Source organism: Numenius arquata, chromosome 11 (assembly GCF_964106895.1).
Source record: "Numenius arquata chromosome 11, bNumArq3.hap1.1, whole genome shotgun sequence".
In the NCBI taxonomy this organism is placed as follows: Eukaryota; Metazoa; Chordata; class Aves; order Charadriiformes; family Scolopacidae; genus Numenius; species Numenius arquata.
In genome coordinates, this window is record NC_133586.1 from 22121637 (window position 1) to 22145444 (window position 23808).

The following is a 23808-nucleotide window of genomic DNA, read 5'->3' on the forward strand; positions in this document are numbered from 1 at the left end:
TCAACCTTCGGTGAGTTTTTTCAATTCCTTCTCCACATCTTCCACAAAAGCTGGGAAATCCTGGTCCATGAGGCAGAGGCGAATGAAGGGCCCCAGCTCCTGTGCTGACCAGGCCGGATGCCGGGACACCAGGGGGAGCTCGGGCTTATTCCTCAGCACAGACTGGGAAAAAAAAAAAGGAAAACAAAAGGTGTTGTGCTGACCATAGGCATCAAAGGTAACGTTATGTGGCTTTGGAACAACGCAGCTACGTCAGCGTTCAGTATTTAACAAAGATGCAGCTGCCTTATTGGTGCTGCTTGAATACTTTCTATCACCCACGATTTCCGTGTATAATTTTCCCTGAGAGGTAGCTTCAATTCCAATGTGGCTTCTGTGCAACTTTGAATTCCCTTTGTGATTATTTTAATCCCAAATGGCAGTTTCCCGGGTAAGGTGGTTTCCTCGGGAATATCCGCTCTGTGCAAGAGGATCCTGTAGGAAGTGTACGTACTGCCATGTGGATTGTGTAGGGATAAGCCGGTATGCGGTTCTAAGCTCTTAATTTAGCAAGGTGACTTTTAAAAGTCAATTATGGGGCTTTTTTAAGGGTTAAAACACCTTTTAGTGCCCATTTAACTCCTGGCTTTTTCCCTTGGTGGTGGGTGAACTATGTCCCTTTTGGCCATAAAATCAGTGGCAGCAGAGCAGGAGATGGCCAAGGAGTGGTGCCGGGGTTGGGACTGCCCCGACCGTCTCCCAGCACCCAGAGGTGACGCTGCTCCCGTCCATAGCTGCACAGGAGAAACGCACCAGTCTCACGGACCAGTAAGTTATTGGGCTAAAACTTTACTGGGCCACGTCAGTCACGTTAGAGAACTAGTCACTTCCCAGTTCAAAGGCCCCGCTGCAGCCAGGGCTGCTGCTCGGTCTGAACCACGTTATTCGTGCTCTGTGTTAATGACCCAGTGTTTGTACTGACATTTTTCCATCTTTCTATAGACCTCGCCACCCTCCCAGCCTTTAACTCTCTTTACCCGCCTGTGCTGGAGTCATTAAAGCTGCAGCATGGGCTATTGGTGGGTTTTGGGTACTTTGCAGGGGAGAGAAGCAAAGCAAATCCCTGCAATGCTACTTCCACGATGAGGTGGGTACGATGTGCAGAGGAGCCCAGGTGAAGGGTGGTGTTGCTGGCTAGTCTGTATCTGCCTTTAAAAAAAAACCTGAAAATGCCTGGTTTGGCCTCTTTGCACAGGCTAAACCAAGCCTCTCCATCTGGGAAAGGCAGGATTTGCTCTTGGGGCCTGACTGAGCCTAACTTCTGCTGCTTGAACCTGAAATGGGGCAAGAGAACTGGCAGCTGGACCGGGCACGCTGGCAGCTGGAGCAGAGCCATGTTTCACTTGTGAGGAGAGGGGGAAAAAAAAAACCCTGAATATTTTTTTGCTAATCTTACTATTGGTTCACCTTGCGGTGTTGCTCTTTTCCTGGGTCATGCCATAGCCTTGACTGGAGAAAAATTATATTTAAACACAAATGGAAGACTGTTGAGTATCTGTTTTAAAAAAAAATCTGCAAGAAAATGCTTAAAAGCAGCGCTTCTGCCAGCTTCTTCAAGGGCTGGAAATGGAGAAAGTGAACTCCAGAGTGGGGGGCAGAGAAAAGGTTTGTTTCTGAAGCTGAAGTGGGGGGAAAGAAAGTTGTACAGCAAGTCTGTGGGGCAGGGCATGGAGAGCCCAGCTCAGAGCATGGTTGTGGTGAACTGACCAAGTAGAGAGGGATGTAGGAAACTACTACACCGAGGAGTCCTTTTGTGCTGGGAATTAATTAGTAATTCAAGTGAAAGATGGATCAAACATGGGCCTCGCCAGCAGAAAGCTTTGTTCAGAAGCAGGTATCACGCCCTCGCCTTATGCAGGGCCCAAAAAAATAGCAGGTTTTATAAGATAAGCTAACAGTATAAAAGAAGGACTTACATTGCCTCGTAAAGCAGAGATTGGTCACGAAAAATACAGTTGTTAAAGGCAAAGTGCCTTGTTTGATCCCTCTCGCTGCCTTGTACAAGGACAGTGACAAACCCGTGTGGGACGAACAGCAGGGTGTGTAACAGCCCTGGCCACGGAGAGGGGGGGTACAGCGGGCTCCGCTGTCTGAAAACAGCGGTGTTGAAGGGGCTTTTGGGTTTAAGAGATGACAGATCTCTAATAGCGCAGGAATTGTGCCTGACGCCACTGAGGTGAAGAAACATTGATTTCGTCCTTCTGTCACTACAGAAAATGGGTTGGACAGACCCACTGGGGAACCCTTAGAACAACTGCACAAAAACAAGAGGTTGGAAAGGGGAGAGTTTTTACCTCAATCATCTGGTTCTGTTCAGTCCCAAATTCACAGGAAAGAGGCAACAACCTGCCAGTTATTTTTAAATACAGCTTTACCCTGGACTTCCCAGTTAAACTGTAGGTTGAAAGTCGTTTCTGCAGGGTGCCAAAGCCGTTTATTTGGATGAGACCTCTGGGTATGTGTTTGCTGTCGGGGTGTGGGTTGTTCTTATGCAAAGGGGGTAATTACATCATGAAATACCTGGTTTTGCCACTTACTTCCCAGTTCATTACACAAGATCCTGTGGTGTCGTTGGTACAGATGAGGATCCTGATGTTCAGAGAAGACACTTCCCAGATGTTTACCGCATATGAGAGAGCTTCCGCTCTCTCTGCGCTGCAGAGATTCAGGTACAGGAGCTAAATATTCAATTTTATTTTATTTTTTACCTGTGCTAGCTGTGTTACAGATCTTCTTTCTCCAAGGCTTGTGCAGGAATCTGGTAAAGGCTCATCTGGCTAGAAAATATCAAATGCAAATAAGAGCTTGTTACCAAGCAGCGTGTGGGCATGTGCGAGAAGGGAAGTACTTCCATTTTTAGAGAGAACGGGAAGAGAATGTGCTCAGCCACCTTAAGCCGTAAGAAGGCATCTTTTTATGGAACCTGAAGGCACATCTGCTCAAGCCTTTAAAAGTGAAAGACAGGAAATAATGGGCCTGTAGTTAAACTGTCATGTATAAACTAAGATAACTTTTAAACTACTTCCTAGAAGTAACTTTAAAAAATGCTGTGTGTGAATGCTTATCAGGAGCAGGCTTTTTTTCCTTCCCGTGGGTCACAGCACTGAAAAGCTGTCAATTCTATTTTCTGAGCAAGGTTTTCAGTCTTCACTTCTGGAGCAAGAGCGTTATCAACACCAAGAGTCTGAGTGTTGGTGTTCAATAGCGTTCTGCTGTTAAATAGCTCTCCTTGCATTCTTTGCTTTAGCTTATGGGGGAATGAGCAAAGCCCAAAGGAGAGGTAACACGCTTAAAGGAACACACAATACATGTTGAATATCAGCTGTTGAAGGTCTCCCAGATGCCTTTATGGAAATGGTGTGAGTCAAAATGGCAATATTTTTTCCCTCCCCCCACGCTTTCTCTACCAAACACTACTCCACTGTCCAGTAGAGTAGGACTTTCCTAGTCCTATCATGGAAATGACAAAGCTGAAGCTTTGACATTCTTTTTTTAGGCCTCAGTCTTGGTCCCAATATTTTTATTACATTACCCTCGCACTATCCTGGCTAAGTTCCAGAATCACAGAATGATACGGGGTTGGAAGGGACCTCTGGAGATCATCTAGTCCAACCCCCTGCCAAAGCAGGTCCACCCAGAGCAGGTTGCACAGGAACGTGTCCAAGCAGGTTTTGAATGTCTCCAGAGAAGGAGACTCCACCACCTCTCTGGGCAGCCTCTTCCAGGGCTCTGCCACCCTCACAGGAAAGAAGTTCCTCCTCATGTTTAGATGGAACTTCTTATGTTCAAGTTTGTGCCCATTTCCTCTTGTCCTGTTACTGGGCACCACTGAGAAAAGACTGGCCCCATCCTCCTGACACCCACCCTTTAAGTATTTATAGGCGTTGATCAGATCCCCCCTCAGTCTTCTCCAGACTAAAACGCCCGAAGTCCCTCAGCCTTTCCTCATCAGAGAGATGCTCCAGGTCCCTCATCATCTTTGTAGCCCTCTGCTGTACCCTCTCCAGCAGTTCCCTGTCCTTCTTGAACTGGGGAGCCCAGAGTTGGCTGCAGGGGTGTTTTCAGAGCTGGTAAATGTGATCCTCTGGATAACCAAAAGAGCACATATTTAAGAATTAATCACCCTCAGAAACAGCCTGTCTCTGCCTTTTCCATTTACCTTAGGTCTTTGTCTTGGAGAGGGGAAACATTCTGTTCCTACTCTGAAATCACTTTTAAATGTGTCAGGTTAAGCTCAAATTGATACAACTGCATATTTACAATTATCAACACTGCAAAACAGGAGCAGGTAGTAAACACAAGGAGAACACAATTCATGGTTACTTAAAAGACGCTTTTATCATTTTTCTTTCCTTGTGTAATTGATTTGAAAGTCTGCCAGGTGCTTCCCAGCAGCCTTAGCTGAAATCCACCCTGATGGAACTGCAGACATGGGTTTTGGATAACTATTGATCTCTCAGCCTCTGCCCCTATTCTGGTTTATTAACCTCAGTGGAAAGCATCAAAGACTTCCATTTTTGAGCACTGTTCCATTAACTTTTTTTTGAGGTAGGCTAAGAAAAGGGGAAGACGGTAGCCGGCTTCAGCAGCTGAGTAACTCTGCCCTGTTCACTAACCAGGTTCCCCTGTATGTAAAGTCAATTTTGGGTTTCATAGTTACAAGCAACTTTCTTCAGAAGTAAAATCTGTCATTTACAGTTGATTATTTTTCTATATATATGTTCTTACTTACTGTATGTAGTAGCGATGCGTTTTGTTCCGTGTCCCTCACCTGATTTTCGCCGTTAGCTGGCTGAGGGAGACTGGGGCAGAGCTTCTGGCTTTGTTCATCCGTTACTTCAACCGGGACGTACTCGGCAAGTTTCTGAACACAGCTGCAGCAGTGGTCCAGCATCTGGGCTTTGGAGTCTCCACCAAACTGAACACGGAACATGCGGCATTCATTCTGCTCAGAAACCAAAGAGAAATTCAATTAACTGCAAATCCCCTCAAACTATTTTGATTTAATTAAATTCCTGTTTGTTATAGTTAGCAAGAAGGCGATTCATTTTTGGATCACTGCACCAACTAAGATACGAAGAAGCAAGTTTTCCCTGCTGTATCTTAATTTATCCCAGCAGCTAAACCACAAGAGCGTGATTCCCAGTTTGAAAATCTGTTTAAAAAGCCCAAGGAAATGGTAAGTGAAACGGGGCCACTTGTGAATGAACTAAAGGTCCAGCCAAGTGAACAAACCTTATGCCGACGACAGGGTTTTTACAAGGATAGCAGGGAAATTCAGTTCTGATCTATAAGGATATGCCAACTCTGAGCAGTTATTTGTGACAAAAAAATGAAATGGCACTAAAGCAAGCATAAGTCAACTCTGGAATCTAAACTAAAAGCTTCTGGGAACTGTATGTTCCATTTAGGATTTATGTTACTGTCTGCATCAAACTCAGCCTTACCGAGCCACCTGCTCTGCCTGTGGTAGCTACACCTACAGATTCAGCTTGGCACTCACACTGAACGCAGCTGTGCCTTGGAGAGATACTGACCCCTTTGACTAGGAGTGCAAGAAACTCAAATGCATTACTCCAAATAGGGAAATAATACTAAAAATAAAATAACAAAATCCGGGTAGAACTGACCCCAAGTATAGGTTGTTGGGCTGTACCATAACAGATTTTTTTTTTTATATATATTTATATAAGTACATGAGGTGCAGCAAAGTGCCCTGAAAAGGAAGGCACTGAAAAGGAAGGGCTGGAGAGCCTGTCGTATGCGATAAGCTTCTCCTGAGCATGTTCAGCTGATGTAAGGCAGATACTTAGAGAATGCTCTTGTTCGGGAAGTGAATTAAAGAGACTTTCAGTTTGATCTTGAAATTTTGAATTTAAAGCAGAGTTAAAGTACTACAAAAGAAGCAAGTTTTCCTTGGCCCAACCTAGCTTATTTGAGTCTTCACCTTCCCAAGATTTCAATGTCAAAACCATTTTTTTAATGACTAGACATGCTGCTAGACTGCTGATTACACCAATGCAAGGACACCTTTCACTTCAACAATTTTTGTCTCAAAGATGAGCCAGCTCTTCATGACAGCCTGTATGTTTACATGCATGTTATTTTAAGATGCTTGTATTGCAGAAAGTGATTTTTAGGACACCGTAAGCATAAAAGCTTGTCTCAGTGCCTTTTAAAGGGAAAAACTGTCAAAATAATTCAAACCATAGCACTCATTTTACCAGTGCCCAGTTACAGTTCCTCTAATTAACTAAGGTCAACTTAACTGGGTCAGCTTCATATAACCGAGAAGTGATTTGTGGATATGCCAGACAGGTGAGTTGTCATTAAAATGACAGAAAGGTAACTTGCATCTTTATTTGAATTCCTTTTAGAGACTTTAAAAGAAAACTTGTTTCAGTTACCCCTACAATCCCTATGTCCATTTGGATCACCCTCTGCTTTTTCTTAAGGAATGTTAAATACCTAAAGCTGCGGTTTATAAACAACGATAGACTTCATAAATTAAACCTTTTTCCTTTATGGAAAGAGCGAGAGCACTTAAATTCAGCTAAAATGATGTCAAGTTTTAGCATAAACTGAGTACTGGGCAACAACAGCTGAAGAACACAAGAGGCCAAGGCTGGATGGGGCTTGGAGCAACCTGGTCTGGTGGGAGGTGTCCCTGCCCAGGGCAGGGGGATTGGAACTCAATGATCTTTAAGGTCCCTTCCAACTCTAACTGTTCTATCATTTTAAGAGCCGAGTATTAAAGAACCTTGAGATCGCTTGGATTATCAAATCTGCACCTTTTCCCATGCCGGGGGCGGGGGGTGAGCTCAATGAAAACAGTAAGAAGGGAAATCATGTACTACAAGAGTATCAAGAACGTTTGTCTTGCTACTGCTGACAGATTGTTTCATATAAAAAAGGTTTTTGCATAGAGGCACATCAAAGACTGCCGTGAGACAGGTGATTACTACAGATGGAGCTGTGTAAGGAGCAGGCACAGCCAGGCAGCTGAGTGTGAGACACACGTGTGTGTCTGACAGGTACGGCTGCAGAATTAGACATCTGTGCACTTCACGGAATAAAACTGCCACTAGTACAGCTGAGCTTCACTAGTGGTCTGTGACAGGGATCTTCTCTGCACATCTTCTTTCCTTAAATATATTAACATTAAGCTTCTCAAAATATACTTTAGAAACTCATTCTGCTAGCTGGAAGTCCACAATGCCCTATTAAAGTAATATTTCTTAGGAAATTAGTAAGTTTTGCTATAAATTAATGCCTTACAAAAAGCCATCAGTTAATGTTCACTCAGTTTCTTCTGAAGTACGGGATCCCAGTGACTAACCTCATGTTTTCTTTAACATGGATTATTCTGTAATTGCAAAGCAGGTAACATGCAGCAAAAAAAAGCAAGTGCAGGAAAGAAAATAACTGAAAGGAGAATGAAATAAACACAAGGAGCACAAGCTAAATCAGAAATGATAGTGTAATATTTAGTTGTGCATGCCCCTTAGCTGCCCCATGCACTCAGACACAGGAACTGGGCTTTGAAAACCTGGCCTGCTTCTGCTTAGATGGCTTCTCCTTGACTTTGCACTTCAGCTACAATTTAGGATGTAAAGCAGAGAAACTGTACTGCAGGACCGCTGCAGTACCACTAAATCCACTTTAAGTCAGGTGAATTTATGGTAAGTAAATAGTTAGATGCACTAAATCCATTTAATGTTAATATTCCTCCTTTTCCAAGCTTTGTTCAAGCCTCAAAGTGATCGTGACGTTGATTTTCTGTTGTGAGACGCAGCAGAATCCCTTAACGCTGTGCTGGGCCACGGGTTCTGTTCACTGCAACGGAAACTGGTGATCTACCGATTCATCAGAACTAATTACAGCAACAGCTCAACAGTCTTCTTCAGTGATAACCCACGTTTTGTAAGAATCTGAGAAAAACCAGAAAGCAAAGGTGTTTTGGTTTCAGACAAGCGTGAAAATGAATTTAAAGCAGCTCAAGTCACTTATGCAGCTCCTAGTGCCACCATCAGACTAGACTTACTCTGAAACAAGATGAGTCCTTAGATTTAAACTATTGATTATGCCTCGCATCTGCTTTTATCTTGCAATTAGCACGGCATTCTCTCCTCTGCAAACCAGATTGTTTGCTTTGCAACGTCCTATAAAGAAATACCTATGCGTCTTTCAGAGAGGAAATCAGCTAAAAGATGAAAATACGACTAAACAGGAATTTTTACAGTTTTCAGCTATTCCGGATATCGCTATTATCTGCAATTACAATAACCCCGCCTGTCCCAGAGTTCCTGTTGGAGGAGAATGCCAGAACAGCTCAGAATACTTGAGATGTTTTTAGGACTTACTAGTTCTGTGAATGGTGCCAAGAATTATACCGGTCTCTGAACTAGCAGCTACTGAACTTGGGGCTCATCCTCTTTTCCCAGAATTCCTCTTTTTAACTTAGAGATGGATTCTCTTGTCAAGTAGAGACTAGTTAAACTAGAGGCAGCTGTTTCTGCTGAAACAACAAAGCCTAGAAAGTGTCAGGGGAGAAGGGAGAGGTCTTACTTTGAAACAGGCTTTGTTTCTGAAAAAACCGGTTAATGTTCAGTGTAGATGAGTAAGAAACTTCTCAGAGTTCATCTAAGAACCAAAAAAACTGAGATTTATACTGAAGTTGGTAACAAACAAGTGCCGTTTTAAGCAGGCCAGAAACCTGGGACCCTTTCATTGCCTTGAGTACCAAATGCCTGAAGCACCAGCCTGTCGCTGCTGTGCCAGGTGTCAGGGGCCACAAAATGGCTAAATAATTGTTTGCTTACATATTTGTTTGCCTAAGTGAAGTATGACTCATTGGTAGCTTCCATACATGTAGGACAATCACTTCATCTATTTAATTGTTAGCCACAGCAGATAGATGCTAAAATAAATAGCGGTCCAGCTGTTTCAGTAGCTACCTCTCCAAAAGCAGTCTGAAAGAGACATTAGCAGTTAGAAAAGACATCAGGTGAGTCAATCCATTCTTGTTTTATATCTAGAGTGAAAAAGAATCCTTTTAATTTATATAGACAATTTACAGTATCTCAGAACTTCTAGTTTAATTTATCCAATACTAAGAAATCTTATAGAGAATTGTGTTAGCTACTAGAAACATTAAAAGCAACTCGATTTACCTTTGACTGCGCACGAAGCAGCAAGCAGTCTGCTCTTCTTACTATCTTTAACCACTTGTGGGAATCAATTAATGAAAAGCCTTCCTGAAATAAAGCAGAACAGGAATTAAATCTGAATCTGTAGCTCTGATGACAAGACTATGGCAAGGTACATCCCAATTTCTGCATATATTTTACATTTATATTTGTGTGCGTTACGAAAGTCTCCATGAAATGCATAATTAAAAAAAAAAACAACAGAGAGCTTTAAATTCTTCTGCAGCCCATGAAGTTGCCCGAGAGGGCAGCAGAGGGCAGGCAAACCTGAAGAATGGGACCAGAGAGTCATCTTCTCCAGATGGAACTCGGGTAAACAAGAAGCAGCTTTGATAACTTGATAAAGATGTTTTTATACTCCAGTTGTGTTAACTGTCAGTCTCTTCAAACAAGACAGACCGCTCAACATTCTGTGAAAATACCCCAGGAAACTGAAGACATCACATAAAAATTGCAAGGCAACGGACTGTGTCTCCCAAGGTACTTCCCACAGGCTGCCACAGAGTCATTAGCAGCAAAGTCGGGGTGGGGTGGGAACCCAAACAAATTGAAGGGCAGGTAAGAAATGACCAACCTGTTCTATCTGAACTCCTAATGCTTTCAATGACCGTGGCTTTTTGCATAGGCTGCTTTTCATAGGTGTCCTAAGGGTCAAAAGCCACAAGTCGAGTCCATCCCGGGCCACCAGCAGTGTGTTTTTTCCAGAGTTATTATCCACCTTACGCAGGTCCAGGCTGGGAAACCATCTGCCATCCTATTTTGGTACAGGTCACCTCAGTAAGACACTGCTCTCTCAGCATGCAGGCACTCACTGTCTTTACAGTCTCATGCAGCAATCGTGTGTAGATTTTTAACTGAACTTTTAGGAGAGGAATGTCTAGAAAGCATTGAGGAGTTGAAGCAAAGGCAAGGCAGGCAACAGACACACAGCTGATTAGACGCCTGCCAGGATGGACTGCAGAGTGTAAGACAGACATCATTCCCAAAAGGTTTGGGGTCAGAGGGAGAGAAGGATTTTCCTCTGAGCTGTAGACACAGGAGCTGACAGCAGGTAGGACAGGCCAGTCACTCACAGCGTGTCTGTCTGCTCTGAACGCTCCCAAAACATCTCCAGGTAGGACTTGCCAAGCTGTGAAAGGCCTCACTTTGTAACTGACGGGAAGCACCAAGTTATCCTCTGCTGTTACAGGAATTAGTAAAGGAATCTGGAAAGAGGGACAAACTGCAAATGATGGACCTTGCAACAGAAACGGCATCTTTCCTGGCAAGTCAGCGTTCTCCAGTCATTACACAATACAATTATATAGACAGGCTAAAAAAGTTTTAGCCTTTATACAGAGAGGGTAAAAGTTTGGAATGTGGACATTAAAGTTTTGGAGGAAGAAAAAGGCGGGGGGAAGAGAAGATACTAAGCAGAATGCCTGAGGAATGAGATGAGATTAGTATTTTAAGAAAAGCAGGCAGCACTGTTAGAACATTTCTAGGATAATGAGTAGCTCCTCACACATCATGTTTCCAATTGCATGGCAGAATATATCCCTGAAATTTGGCTCCAGACATCCATAGCTGTGCAGAGTTTGGCCCCACAATATTGTTTAGTGCTGAAAATAGAAAAACATCAGCAAGTCAAGCTGGCGATTGTGCACACCAGAAAGTTATGTCAGAAGTCAAGAAATTTCGGTCATGCCAACAGCCTGGAAATAGAGAGCAGTATCTGTGCCAGGAAAAAATCAGCATTAATTGTGCATGTGCATTGCAAAGAGGTCTGAGAACATGGCTGTATAAAACACAAAAATGCAGGTTTGTGTACACAAGAAGTACTTTAGAGGAGACGTGGAGTGAGATCCATCTCCGCTGCTTATCAGCGTGTGCTGTGCTGGTGCTGCTTGCTGGAAGGAACCTGCTGAGGAAGCAAGCAAGGAAACCAGGATGGAAGTTAGAGTGAGGCACAGCTGACCGCACTCCTCGAGGGGAACAACTGGCTGCAGAAAACACACAGAAGAGTTTGAACAGGGCAGGGGACAGGGTCTCAAGTCAGAACAGAAAGATGGGCTACGTAGAACTGGAATATATAAAGCAAGAAAAGTATTTTATACTGTCCCTTCCAGAAAGGGTGTATTCTTGATGTTTATACAAATAATCTGAAAGTAAATGTTCTCACTGTTTGGAGTGAAAATACACACAAACTAACAAAAGGTGAATTTCATCTCAGCACACGGACTTATTTCTCTCATTTAAAGCTGCAAATGTTGAACATCTTTTAATATACCTATATGCTTAGTGCTTCCTGCCACAAGGAATTTCTCCACTGCTGCTTGGTCTTCCTCTGATGCTACTACCGAGCCCCAAAATGCTGTTAGTGAAGCAACCCCAACATCTCATTCTTTCACTGGGGCCGCTTTAACTTGTGGCCACTTGTGCTTACTCTGTTCGTTTCAAACAGTTACTGGATTTGATACACACCAACTGTGTTTATTTAAATATAGCTGTTCCCATATAAGTCTATTTTTATAGTGTTTTTCCTTTCACTGTAAGATGTGGGTTGAACAAATGTTGTCTCCTTAAAATAATAACTGTTTTCAAAGAAATCATAAAAGGCAGCCGATGTTTAACTTTCCCACCAACTACTTTATTCACATTTCCAAGGTTGTCATCCTTTTCTATGTCCTGTTTCTGAGGTAAAGCAAGCTGGAAAAAACCAACACTTGGAATTTTTATTTATGTACTCCTAATTATTCACCTCCAACCCCAAAATTTGATTAAATGAAATTTAATTTACTTCACGTGTAATTAACTGAAAAACCATGCAGAAAATATTTCCTTTCCTCTTGCACCTTTGGTTGATTGTGTATTACCAAGCAGAAACAAATAACTAAGAATAGCTAAACCAAATAGAAAAACTCAGTGCAGGACTTGAGCAATACAAGAGAGCTCTGCTTTGGCACAAACAAGCTACCTGAAAACGGAGAGGGAATGTTTTAGACTAACTCCGGTCTGCAGAACTCCATCATTAAATTGTTTACGTTAGTAATTGTCATTACAGTCAGGATCCTCTACATTTTCTAAGTTCTAAGCAGCAAATAAGCCTGATTTTGTACCACATTAAGGTGTATTTTGTTCCTCATGGCTTTTCCATGTTGCCGCAGTCAGCATAGGCTGTATTTGAGGCTGTCTGAATTAAGACAAAATAGATTCTTCTTAACAATGACAATCAACAATTAAATAGTTATGAATCTGCGTATGAAGTCAGGCAAATGAATTCGGAGCAACAAGGAGGACAACCACAATAAATCTGTCCCTTGTTCCATCGCTTGAAGTCGAGAGGATCTCATCCAGGAGCTAGGCATGAGGCAGACCCTGGAACCTGCATGGCAATATATCCTGGAATGCATATATGGTGTATATCCTGAAATATATGGCAATATATTGAGATTGCAATCCATTTGTGTCTTTCTCTAGATAATGAATTGGCTCTAAATCTGCTCTGGACAGATGCACTGACAAAGAAAGAAGTAGTAGTCCCTCCCAATTGCTGCTGTTGCCACCACAGTGACAGAAATAAAGACCAAAGCAGCTGTGGTTGCTGTTGCCCTTAAGCAGGCACCATCCGTAGGTGCTTTACAATCAGAACCGGGCATTGCTAAGCAGCACTGGGCATGAGCAGAGACAGATGGCAGTATAAGATTAATCAGGAATATAGACAAAAAGGGAACCTAGAACTGGGCAGGAACATAAGACCTCAAATGTTTACAATCTGAAGAGATAAATGGCAGTGCTTCTCTAAGTATGATCATTAGCGTTCAATCATGCATATTCTCCTTGTGTCATTCTCCAGGATCATATTTGTAACAAAACTATTAAAGGAATACAGTTTCATACATCTCTGACAAATATCTAAGTTTCTCAGAGGGAGGACCCTGAGAGGAATTAAGCTGAAGGAGAAAACAAAGCAAGACATTTCCCAAATATTTTGGAAGCAGGCGAAATGCGACCACACCTTATATGAGGCCGAGAAGCCAACGCTGGTCCAGCCTTACAGCCATCTAGTCTGTCATTAACTGGGAAGTACTTTGGTTCCGATTTTACATCTCAGCATTCAAAAAGCTGCTGGATAACGAGGCCTGTGATCTACGCTGGAAGGTATTGCATGTTATTTATGAATATTTTTATGATTGTATCATCTAGAAACCCTGTGCTGCTAAGCAACATATGAACACAGGAACAGATTATCCCTTTTATGTTAGATTGCAAGGCCTTTGGGTAACCCTAACTAAAATTAATATATATATTAAAGAAATGTTATTTGTGTAACAGTTCAGCTATGCTGGCTTGCATCAATCAGTTTGGATACACTCATTCATGAGACATGTTTTGAAATGAAACTGAACTATGTGTAAGCAATATCTTCAGAAGAAAAACTTTCTTTTTGCCACAAACACTATACACTCTGCCCTTAAATTACAACCAATATTAAAAAAGACAGAACCCCAGAATGCCACACACAGAGACACACATACTCCAGTTTTGGCTGCCACTTACAATAGGCTCATGAAATGCAAATAGAAGAGTCTTCTCAGAGTTCACAGTTGAGGATGGATGTATGCATTGTATAATGTAACGGATTAAGGAGTCAGCTGGGTATCCCACAGACCGGGAACATGCATTTGCAAGAAATGATGAGTTCAGCAGGAGATCAAAGGAATTTCATTGTATTAATTAATATCCCAGTGCATAGCTGCCAGAGTGGTCTTGTCTGATAATGAAGCAAGATGGCAGAAGAGAAAAGCTAAAGGACTCAGACAATGTCCCGCTCGCCCCATTCCGATTCAGGCTGTGCAGCACCATGGTACACAATTCCCCAGAAACCACAGCCGTCTCCTACACCTGTGACAGTTCCTCAAAGCCAATCATTTCCCAAGGGAAGCTACCAAGACACAACCAGGGAGCAAAACTAGCACAGCACACCTCCTGGTGCCTTTGCAGGGCAAAAGAAGGGATTTGGCAAAGCGTTTTTCTGGGGAAGGGTGAAAAAACCCAGAAGGGATGGCTTCAGCAACCTGCTCTTTTCTGCAGACGGAGAGAAGCACTGCCCTGTTCCTGCGTCATCCCATCCACAACTCCCCGGGGCTGCTCACCATGCTGAGGATGTACGCTACAGTCAGAAATCTCTTCAGAAATAACAGTCGCTATCTTCATTTTAAGCGTGATTTGTTAAGTTACAAACACCAACATTTTTCACCTCTAATATATTGGGTACTATTATTATTTAACATTTATACAGAATAACACCTTGCTTATTCTCAGAAGTGACTAATTCGGCAACGAAGGAATGGCAGTATTATTTCCAGGTTAATACATCTGATAAAAGCCTGCAACAATAGAAATATTATAGTTGAGAAGACTGTTATTAACCATTATCTCAAGAGACAGTAAAAATAAGGATGTGAGAACAGACAGTCTGAAAAAGCTTGTAACATGTTCGAGTATTACAATGAACACTTAAAGTAGAGGCAAAACTGAGATGCTCTCAGAAAACTAAGTAAAATTTGAAAACATATTCACAAGTGTTTGCTTGAAACTTGACGTACAGATTATAAATCAAATGCTTGCATCTGTCTGAAAAATACTACTTTTTAACTTCTTGCCTTCCCAAAAGGGAATGAGTTGCCGTTCTACACTTTTAAAATTACGAAAACTACTTAAAAAATTGAAAAGTCTTCCTGTCATTAAAGACTGTAGAATAAAATTGTAATTCCAGCTTAAAGTTGTGAAAATTAAACTTTAAACATAATTCCAATCAAATCTTCATTATTACCTTGTAGCACACCTAGAAGTAGAAATTTTCCTTACTAGTATCTTTCCTCAAGATCTAAATAAGGCCAAATACATTAGTTTTTATTCCCACAGCATGAGCCGTCTTGAAAACTGAGTTGAGAGTAGGAGTGTCGGAGTGACAAAAAAATAAGCCCCAAACACGACAACGTGTAGAGCGGGGAAAGCAGAAAATTTCCAAGCCATGTGTCAGTATGCAAATGTGTCATGTATAGCATCATTGGGAAGGCAAGAGCACAGAAGAAACCACGTTCTCTAACTTCGATCTTAGTGTAAGCATTAGCCATCACAAACAGATCTGCAGAATATAGACTAGGAAGTGGAAAGAGGTGAAAGGCCAAAAAAACCCCCCACCATCCAAGGCAGGCAGCCAGCAAGCTAACTGGAATAAAGAATGAGAGGATGTTAAGCTCTGCATTATCTTTTTGCATGCAATTTTTTTTTCCACCCCCAATCTCTTAGAAGCTACATCTTAAATCTTGCTATTAAGCTTGTTTGTTTGTGGAAAAAGAACACATCAGGGTCAAACTCATTAAACAGAGTGCTCTGTCTCTAAAGAGGCAGGAAAGCTAAATGAAGTAGCAACTACAGGAGACACACAGCCACAAATCTGGGACTCAGCAACTGAGGAATGTCTTTTGCCAAAGCGTAAAGCATTGGGTGCAGGAGCCCGTGCTGCCAGGTGGCAGCTCTCTAGAAGAGTTCCCCATAGACAGGTACAAAGTACCACCCCTTGAAGGAGTGAACAGCAAAGATAAGCCCCTAACTTGAGACAAACCTTGATATTTCGTACTGAGTGCCTGAAATTCTTCCTAAAATACACTTCAGAACAGTGACACTTGACCAAGGACCTAGAGAGGTGAGCTGGATGCTCATGGGTTTACCTGGGTAAAGCTCTTCAGGGCATCCCATTAGGAAGTCAAGTCAAGCAATTTCTTTAATTCCTGATACAAAATATATACTTCCCTAGATCAATACCATATGTTTAACTTTAGGGTAAGTACATTTCATTAACTACTACTTTTTAAAAACTATTCTAATTGTCGGGCTTAGAAGAATTGAGGCAAGAGAAAAGATCAGAACCCCTGTGAGCAGAACCCCTTAGACCTTTCTACTGCTGCCAATCACAGATACACAGTCATTATACAACAGGAATGTATCATTATACCAAATATAAATGGGGAAGCTAATGCAGAAGGATATTCAGCTTGTCCAAAGCAATCATATCAACAGCACATACTTAAATGAACAAACCGAAATTGACATTTTTGAGTTACGATTGCGGTGCTAAGTCAATAAAACTAAAATTCCCTCTACTCTTTCAAATAACAATCGTAGAACTGTTGATTAAAAAAAAATAACCCCAGCCTTCCTCTAGCTTTGCAATGTACCACTACTAAGTAGCATTAGCAACCCGCTCGCTTCCCTCTGCTTCCGTTAAATGGCCTCATTTATTGCACAGGGACCTTGGTCTACCCAACGCACTGCTGTGAATATCATCTCCAAAATTTGGTGCCTAAGTTTCAGGCACTGCAAAGAGAGCATCGAGAACGTCTGCTGAATGCTTGCCTAATTAATGAGCTAGAATCTACTGTATCCTAAGCACTGTTAGCTTATTAGAAGTCATGAGGGGACCAGGAGGGCACTAAGGACATTTAGTCTACACTTTTTGAAGATCGGGTCACAAATCAATTACTCTGGATTAATTTTATCCTATTAAAGAAGTTCTCTTCACAATTTCAATTTGTTTAATTTGTAGGATATTACGAATTCTAGCACGGGAATTAATTTCACTGAATAAAACACCAAAATATAATTGTCATGACGTGTTGATTTGAAAGAGGCAGAGGAAATAACAGTTGTGGTAAACAGAACATGATGTATCTTGAGAGTATGGCCAGAAGTCGACAGAGATGCTGATGAGATATTCCTGTTAAAATTCCATTATCTAAAGGATGCAAGAATGAGGTTTTTCTGCCGTAAAATATGCAGTCTGTTAGGCAACACTGAGCAAAAACAGGTCCTAAAAATATGTTATGTAATTTAATTCCAAATGAAGAACTTTGTTTAAAACAGCAACAACAAAAAAAAAAACCCAACCAAACCAAGACATCATTTGATTCGCATCACACATTAGGGATTTTTATGTTCCACGCTTTGAAGTTCCATTTACCCTCCTCTTCATTCCATTTGGCTGATCATAAGAAGCAGATTGTATTTTAAAAGGAAGGCAGTTGCTTCCTTGTTAAGACAGTTTCAAGTTATGTCTCTGGCAGCATCATTAAAGAATGTTTAAAGCGATCTCAAACGCCTACCCATTCCCCAAAAGTTTACCCATTAAAATAAATAATTTCTTTAATTTGAGCAACTGATGGAAACGCTGAACAAGTCCACAATGATTTGTGATAGTGGCATGGAAGTATGACCATCAATGACCAGTTCTGGAGCCTTCTCAGATACTGTAAGGAATTGTTTCAAACCTAGGGCACCTCACCAGGTAGCAGTGTCCACAGCACAAGGTACATACTGATCTGCCTGCTTTAGAAGCACTGGGACTCAGTGTATATGTTGTAGCATTCTTTTGGGCAAGAAAATAGTATTTCAACTGCAATTAGTGAAAAGATTGCTAGGAGGGAATACATTAAATAGTCTATTATTTTATTGCTCATTAAAATAATTCTGTAGTCTTTTCCATGTATTAAAAAAATTAGTTGTTAGGATATGTGAATATTTTGTTCTTAGAAATGGATCATAGAACAAGTCATAGTCTCACCTGGCTCTAAATAGCTAGCATTCTTTAAGGAAAAGATTTTCTTAACACTCCTGCTTTAAGAAAATAAAATAGACTAAAAGAATATATAAATACATCCATTATAGAGAAAATATTTTTATAGCAAGTCAGGAACACTTGAATATTCTTCCTAGAATGGAGCACATTAATCCAACCATCAATGAAATACAGATTTCCATTTCTACATAACTCTTTCACCTCAGTTTTGTGCAAATGGAGTTGTGAATATTGTACATAGCTGAAAGGTAGACACCAAAGATGATTCACTAAGTAAATAACTCACACAAAAGCTCTCTCCTCTTTTTTTCAAACCAACCGAGCTAAGTTTAGCAGAAACTAACTACGAAGCTGACAAACACAGAGTTCAGACAAGCGTTCGTTCATTTAACATCACTGTTCACTGCAGAAGAATGAACAAAGAAAAGTTCTACGTGCAACAGAAAGCAGCCAAAGTCTGCAAGTTCACACTTTTCAGTATGTGACACTGATTTTTTTTTTTTTGCTGGACTTTTTAAAAAGCATCCACCCAGAGTATTATCAGCATAAGACAGCTTGCTAGCACCTAAAAAGGTTCATTTTGGCTTTTGTAAAATGCACACACCACTGAAGAACAGATGCACTCTGACTTTCATCTTCCTCAAGAAAATAGAAGGTACAAACCAAGATAGTTTGTATCTAATAATGCACTGATTTTACTACATTCCTTGCCAATTTTAAACCAGAATAGAGAAAAATGTATCATTCTATAGTAGGACCCATTTTAAAAGCATCCCATTGATAAGTTTTCTTTGTTACATATGCTGGATGAAAACTTTTTTTTTTTAAAAAAAACCCTATTCCTTAGGATGATCATGTTAAAATTCTTGGAGTGGGGTAAGGATTCCTGCTCTATCATTACTGCTGCAGTCAAAAAAAAAAGTTAGAAACATGAATGCTTGAATTTACTTAGCAGTTCAGTTCTTTCTTGGATTACTGTTAGAGGAGAAAATACACCTTTATTATTCATCCACAGAAATCTTACAAAAATACAGTATTGTTATTCAAGTTGAGAAGGAAAAGGCGTCCCTGTGACAGATCTCGTGCCTCACTGTGCTCCTACGCAGAGGTACAAGGCATAAAGCTGCAATAATTGTTATCCAGTTCCCTCAAAACCAGGAGCCTGTACTACATCAAAAGGTCTGAAAAGTAGGGATTAGAAGATAGATCAAAAGACTAGACATCAACAACTTAAAGGACGCAGTTACTACATAGCAAGAAACACTTCTGTAAGTACAGCAGAGGGAATTTCAATGCAAGTAAGGCAGCATGTACGTGTTGGAGAACACCTTGGCAATAAAAAGGAAATATTCAGTAGCCCAGCCCAACAAGGAAAAATCAGTGTACAAAGTGACAACACGAGCTGAATTATTCCAACAAGTACATTCTATCAAACTTGATACATTCCCTCTGGAGCAGAAACTTGAGCGTTATCCGCCGAGGCAAAATGTCCATTTTAATAGAGCCCCACTGAGAGGATTTGGTCCGTGACAGGTTCAAAAGAACTATATGTACTTAGTCATGCAAAGCCTGTTTAAATATTGTGACAGGTTTCTGACAACTCCTGAGAGCTGGAGACTAGAGGGAGATGGAACCAGTGAGATTAACCATTTCTACAGTCTGATTATTTCTACAGCAATAACACAGACTGCACAATATTGCAACGTTTGTGTTATACGGCACCTTGATAAGGAGTTTGCAGAATTTCACCAGTGGCCTGTGCCATTCTGGCTAGATTGGAGTCTACTGCGCTGTAAGCTGCTCCTGCTGTCCACATCCAGCTGTCAACAGGCCTTAGAAGACTTCTGTCCAAAGACCGTGGTATAAATTGTCCTTGGACAATGATACCAAGTCTCTAGTGTCCTGCCTGCTACTTGAAAACCATTCAGAGATCAATGGTCATACTTACTTTGATATCACTGCTGTTATCAGCTACTGGCCAACAGCATCACTGGGTGTGCTGTCCTTTTTATGCATCACCTTTCTGTTTGATGGCACCGGCTGCTTTCCTAAAGAGATCCCACAGACCGTTCTTCAAATACTAAAGAGATACCTGTAAATTGGGCCTGTCCTAGGAAGAAGAATTTTATCACTATGTAGTGTTGGGAAAAAGGACGCATTTCTGGGAGGGCATGTGCTTAAGGAACACGCCTAAGCAGTAAAGCCAAGCCAGATGTGCTGGACCAAATCCCTTGTAAACAGGAAACCTAATATAATTCTGCAGATGCCCACTCATGGTCAGGACTAGCGGATTGGGTATTCGCTAGGTTTTTCAGCGAGCCTTAAGAGGAATGGAGGGAAGACAGCAACTGCTCCAGCCTCTGAGAAATATAAATAGGCATAAGGTATGTTGTATCAATGCATTTCACACTAGGTTAGTTCTGTCTGCACAGAACACGCCTGCAGAGTGATCCCAATGACATGAACTTGAAGAAGTCCACCCAAAAGAATTGACAATCAGGTTTTAAAATGCATGACACCGGTTTTGTACACCCTTTCTCTAAAGCTTAGTAAGACGTTGGTGGTATTGGCCTTAAGGGTGGTATAGAATTTTGGCATTGCCAAAATAAATATGTTTTGTTTTTTAATAAAACAGCCACTTTTTTTTTTTTTTTAAATTTTAAACTCTCAGTATCAGGTATCAGTCACAATTGCCAAGCATGTCTCTTCCACCTCTATTCTGCACTATTCTTAGGCTGCAATCGTTACTGCAATATTTCAGTGTCTCTTAGAAGCTGCATCAGACCTTATAGACCTCAGAAATTCCTCATCTGGCATTTCAAGCAAGGCAGCTGCCTGAAAGCTTCACTAGCCACTAAACCCAAGAGCTGCAAGGAAGTGCTTTTCTCAGCCAAGTCTTTATAAAGCTTTTCTTATACTTCCCGCACTCATCCCTTACGACAGCACACGTTATCTGCCCATTGTTACTTGCCAGATTCAGTCTTTGCCAGGCACAGTCTTTGAAGGGCTACAGTTTTTGCCTGTGCCTTCTTTGCTCTTTAGTTTGTTATTAAAGCTTACTTTCAGTTAGCCTTTATATTGTTATTTCAAGGACATTCTATCAAGTAGTAGCAATCTGCTAGTTACTAAACACTTACAGCCATCTCATGGGGACACTGAAAATAGGACCAGCACCAGGAGAAGTGCATCCTGCACTGATTCTTTCCAAGCTGAATTTGGCCAGAGACGGCAGCAAGTCTCATTTCAGTTGCATTTCTTTTACCTATCTGGACTTTCAATTACTCCATTCCTTTTTCTTATTCAGCGCAACTGCTGAAATACTTCCCATGTTCCATTTTTACCTTGTCCAAGAACATTCAACTGGTCCTCACAAAATCTGTGAGCCACCATGTCTCGTACGAGGTATAGCCAGACTGACAGTTCTCTACTAGCTCATTCATTATCTAGTCAAAATTCTTAACACCCTTGAATTTTTTTTTGGCCTGTGAGTGTATCTGTGGTTCTCCTCCTATACTTACAAGATATTTCTTTAAGTTTCAGACCTTTTAAGAGGCATGGCAAAAACTAATTTATAAGCTTATATGTATTTAAAGCTACAACATACTCTCCTATAAATTATGTATTAAAAAAAAAAGGCTCTGTTATTGTAACACTGCAGCATCTTTCAGTGGTTTGTAATAGCTTTCTAATATCTTTATCAGCCTTTTTTATATTTAGATATTATTATATCTATTATATTTATTTCCACTGGTTATTATCACTGAGTATAAGCAATATGTACTGAACACACCTGATTCCACTCTCCAGCACAGGCCTTCTCTGTCACTAGCATCAAACCAACTCCTTCTAGAGGGAGTGTTTCTGGTGTGACCTCTTCAGTGTCACTGTCAAGTCTTTACAGTTTAGTTGCTGGTCACACAGGCTACAGGAAAAGCAGCTGACACAACTTTGAAGTTGTTGTTTTGTCTCCATGAATGTAAGTTGTGTGTTAGATCACATTACCCAACATCAAAAAAACCCATATCCTTTGATAAAACAAATTATCAAAACCAAAATACTAACAGGTCATTGGGAAGAAACCAGCTCAGTCATATAGCAAATCTTATAGGAAATTATAGTTACATTTTTATCTATTTCTTAACAGTGTATTTTCTGTTTTCTTAGGGAGAAAAATCTTGAAAAAACCCACATATCTTTCAACATCATCAGCACTTAGTATACGTCTGAATTTAGATTTTTAGAGCCACAGAAGAAACACTGTTCCTCAGTATGAAATAATGCATTTAGTATTATTCTGACAAACGTAGAGAAAGCAGGACATGAGAATTTCCATGAGCAAAATAAAATTGTCAGTTTCCCTTCCGTGGGAGGGAACACGAAGCTGAGAAGGGAAATGAAGTTAACAGTGATGTTAACATGAAAGGAGAAACGTTCTTTATACATGAGAAACTTACCAGTACTGTTCGTCCTTGGGAAATAAAGAAATGGCCAGATACAACAATGGTAAGGATAAGATGGCCTGATTCTTCATTTGATTCAAAAACCTTTAAAGAGATAGACAAAATAAAAATCTAGCCCTGTAAGCACAGAATCTACATTTTCCATTTCTAGTGCAATATAAGAGGTTTCAAAAGGTCAGTGCTAAAAGTCAGGTGTGTAAGTTACCTCTCAGTGACACAACTTGCCCTCCGCTCCTATAAGACAGGAGGCCTATTTAAGAATTTTTTACTAATTATAACTCCATGTACAGATTTAACTATTTTAAACAACCATCTGGACTCTGCCAACTCAATCTATAGATTTTAATACCGCAGGTCACTGCTGATGGAAGGAATAAAAAAAACCCAGGTCCCTAACTATCAGATCATCAATGTATTCACATTAATTCATGAAGCAAAATCTCTCCTGATTCCTGCATTAGCTGTGGACTTGCAAAAGGACACCTGCAAAGGCCTTGCTTATTACTGCTTGCTATACAGCGGCCTCCTAGACCCCAGTTAAAGCAAAACCAACCCCGCGCCGCCCGTCACCTTCCAAGAGGAGGTGTTTTGCCCTTCACCGTCTCCGTCCGTCGGGGGTAGGAAGCGGCCGTAGCGCTTCAAAGGCCACGTCGTGGCGCTGCCGAGGAGGGAGGTGTCGCCAGCGCCGCCCGGCGCCAAGGCCTGCCCTGGCCCAGAGCTACGACCGCTGCCCGCCGTCGCCATCCCTACCCTGAAGAGAGGAAGCGCGGCGCCGGCGGCGGGCCCGCAGGAGGTGAGCGGGAAGTAGGAGCCAATAGGAGGGAAGAGAGAGCGCGTGGGGGACTTGTTCACCAATCAGAGGGCAGCCTCCGGATGAGGCGGGAAGATAAGTGCGGAGCCCGGGGCACGCGCGGCCGCCATTTTGTCTGGAGTGAGCGGAGGGTGTCAGGGCTGTGCGGAGCGAAGGAGGCGATGGTGTAGCCGCCAGCGGTCCGTTACCACACTCAGTGAAATGCCTGTGGAAGCCGGCCACGATATCAGCATTCATCCTTCCTCAGGTGAAATATGTCCAAGTCCCTGTAAAAAGTTGTCCAAAACTCGAAGTTGCCTTTTCATTTCTTAGTGTAAGGTGCTTAGTGTAAGGTTCTCACTTCACAGAACTTCCAACAGTGCATTTGTGGTACCTGAAGTGGGATTTGTGTTAAATGTCAAACAGCTGCTATCTTTTCAGTGTGTGTTGCATGTTGTTAGCCAGCCTAGGTGTGTACAGCTGGATAAATGAAATTGCACTCCTCTCCCTTCCTATTTTGCTTCCTCTCTGTTAAGAGGTTGCTCCTAGAATTATGTAATGCTACACTTTCTGTAGAAATAGAGTGATGGTGAAATGACTCATAATAAGACTGCACTTAGGTATTCCATTTATAGTATGTATCTTGGCCCATTAACGATAAAAACCTGTGCATTAGCCAGCCAAGGTCAT

General features: G+C 41.5%; 1 protein-coding gene across 1 annotated transcript; it reads right to left on the reverse strand.

Annotated features, from left to right (window-relative positions):
- REC114 (REC114 meiotic recombination protein) lies at positions 1-23072 on the reverse strand. Its single transcript, XM_074156033.1, has 6 exons — positions 22899-23072; positions 22323-22412; positions 9213-9296; positions 4772-4984; positions 2748-2816; positions 1-162 (listed from the first exon to the last, which is right to left on the reverse strand). The coding sequence occupies exons 1-6, from the start codon at positions 23070-23072 to the stop codon at positions 1-3; spliced, it is 792 nt and encodes a 263-aa protein (XP_074012134.1).
- Positions 23073-23808: the final 736 nt, after the last annotated feature.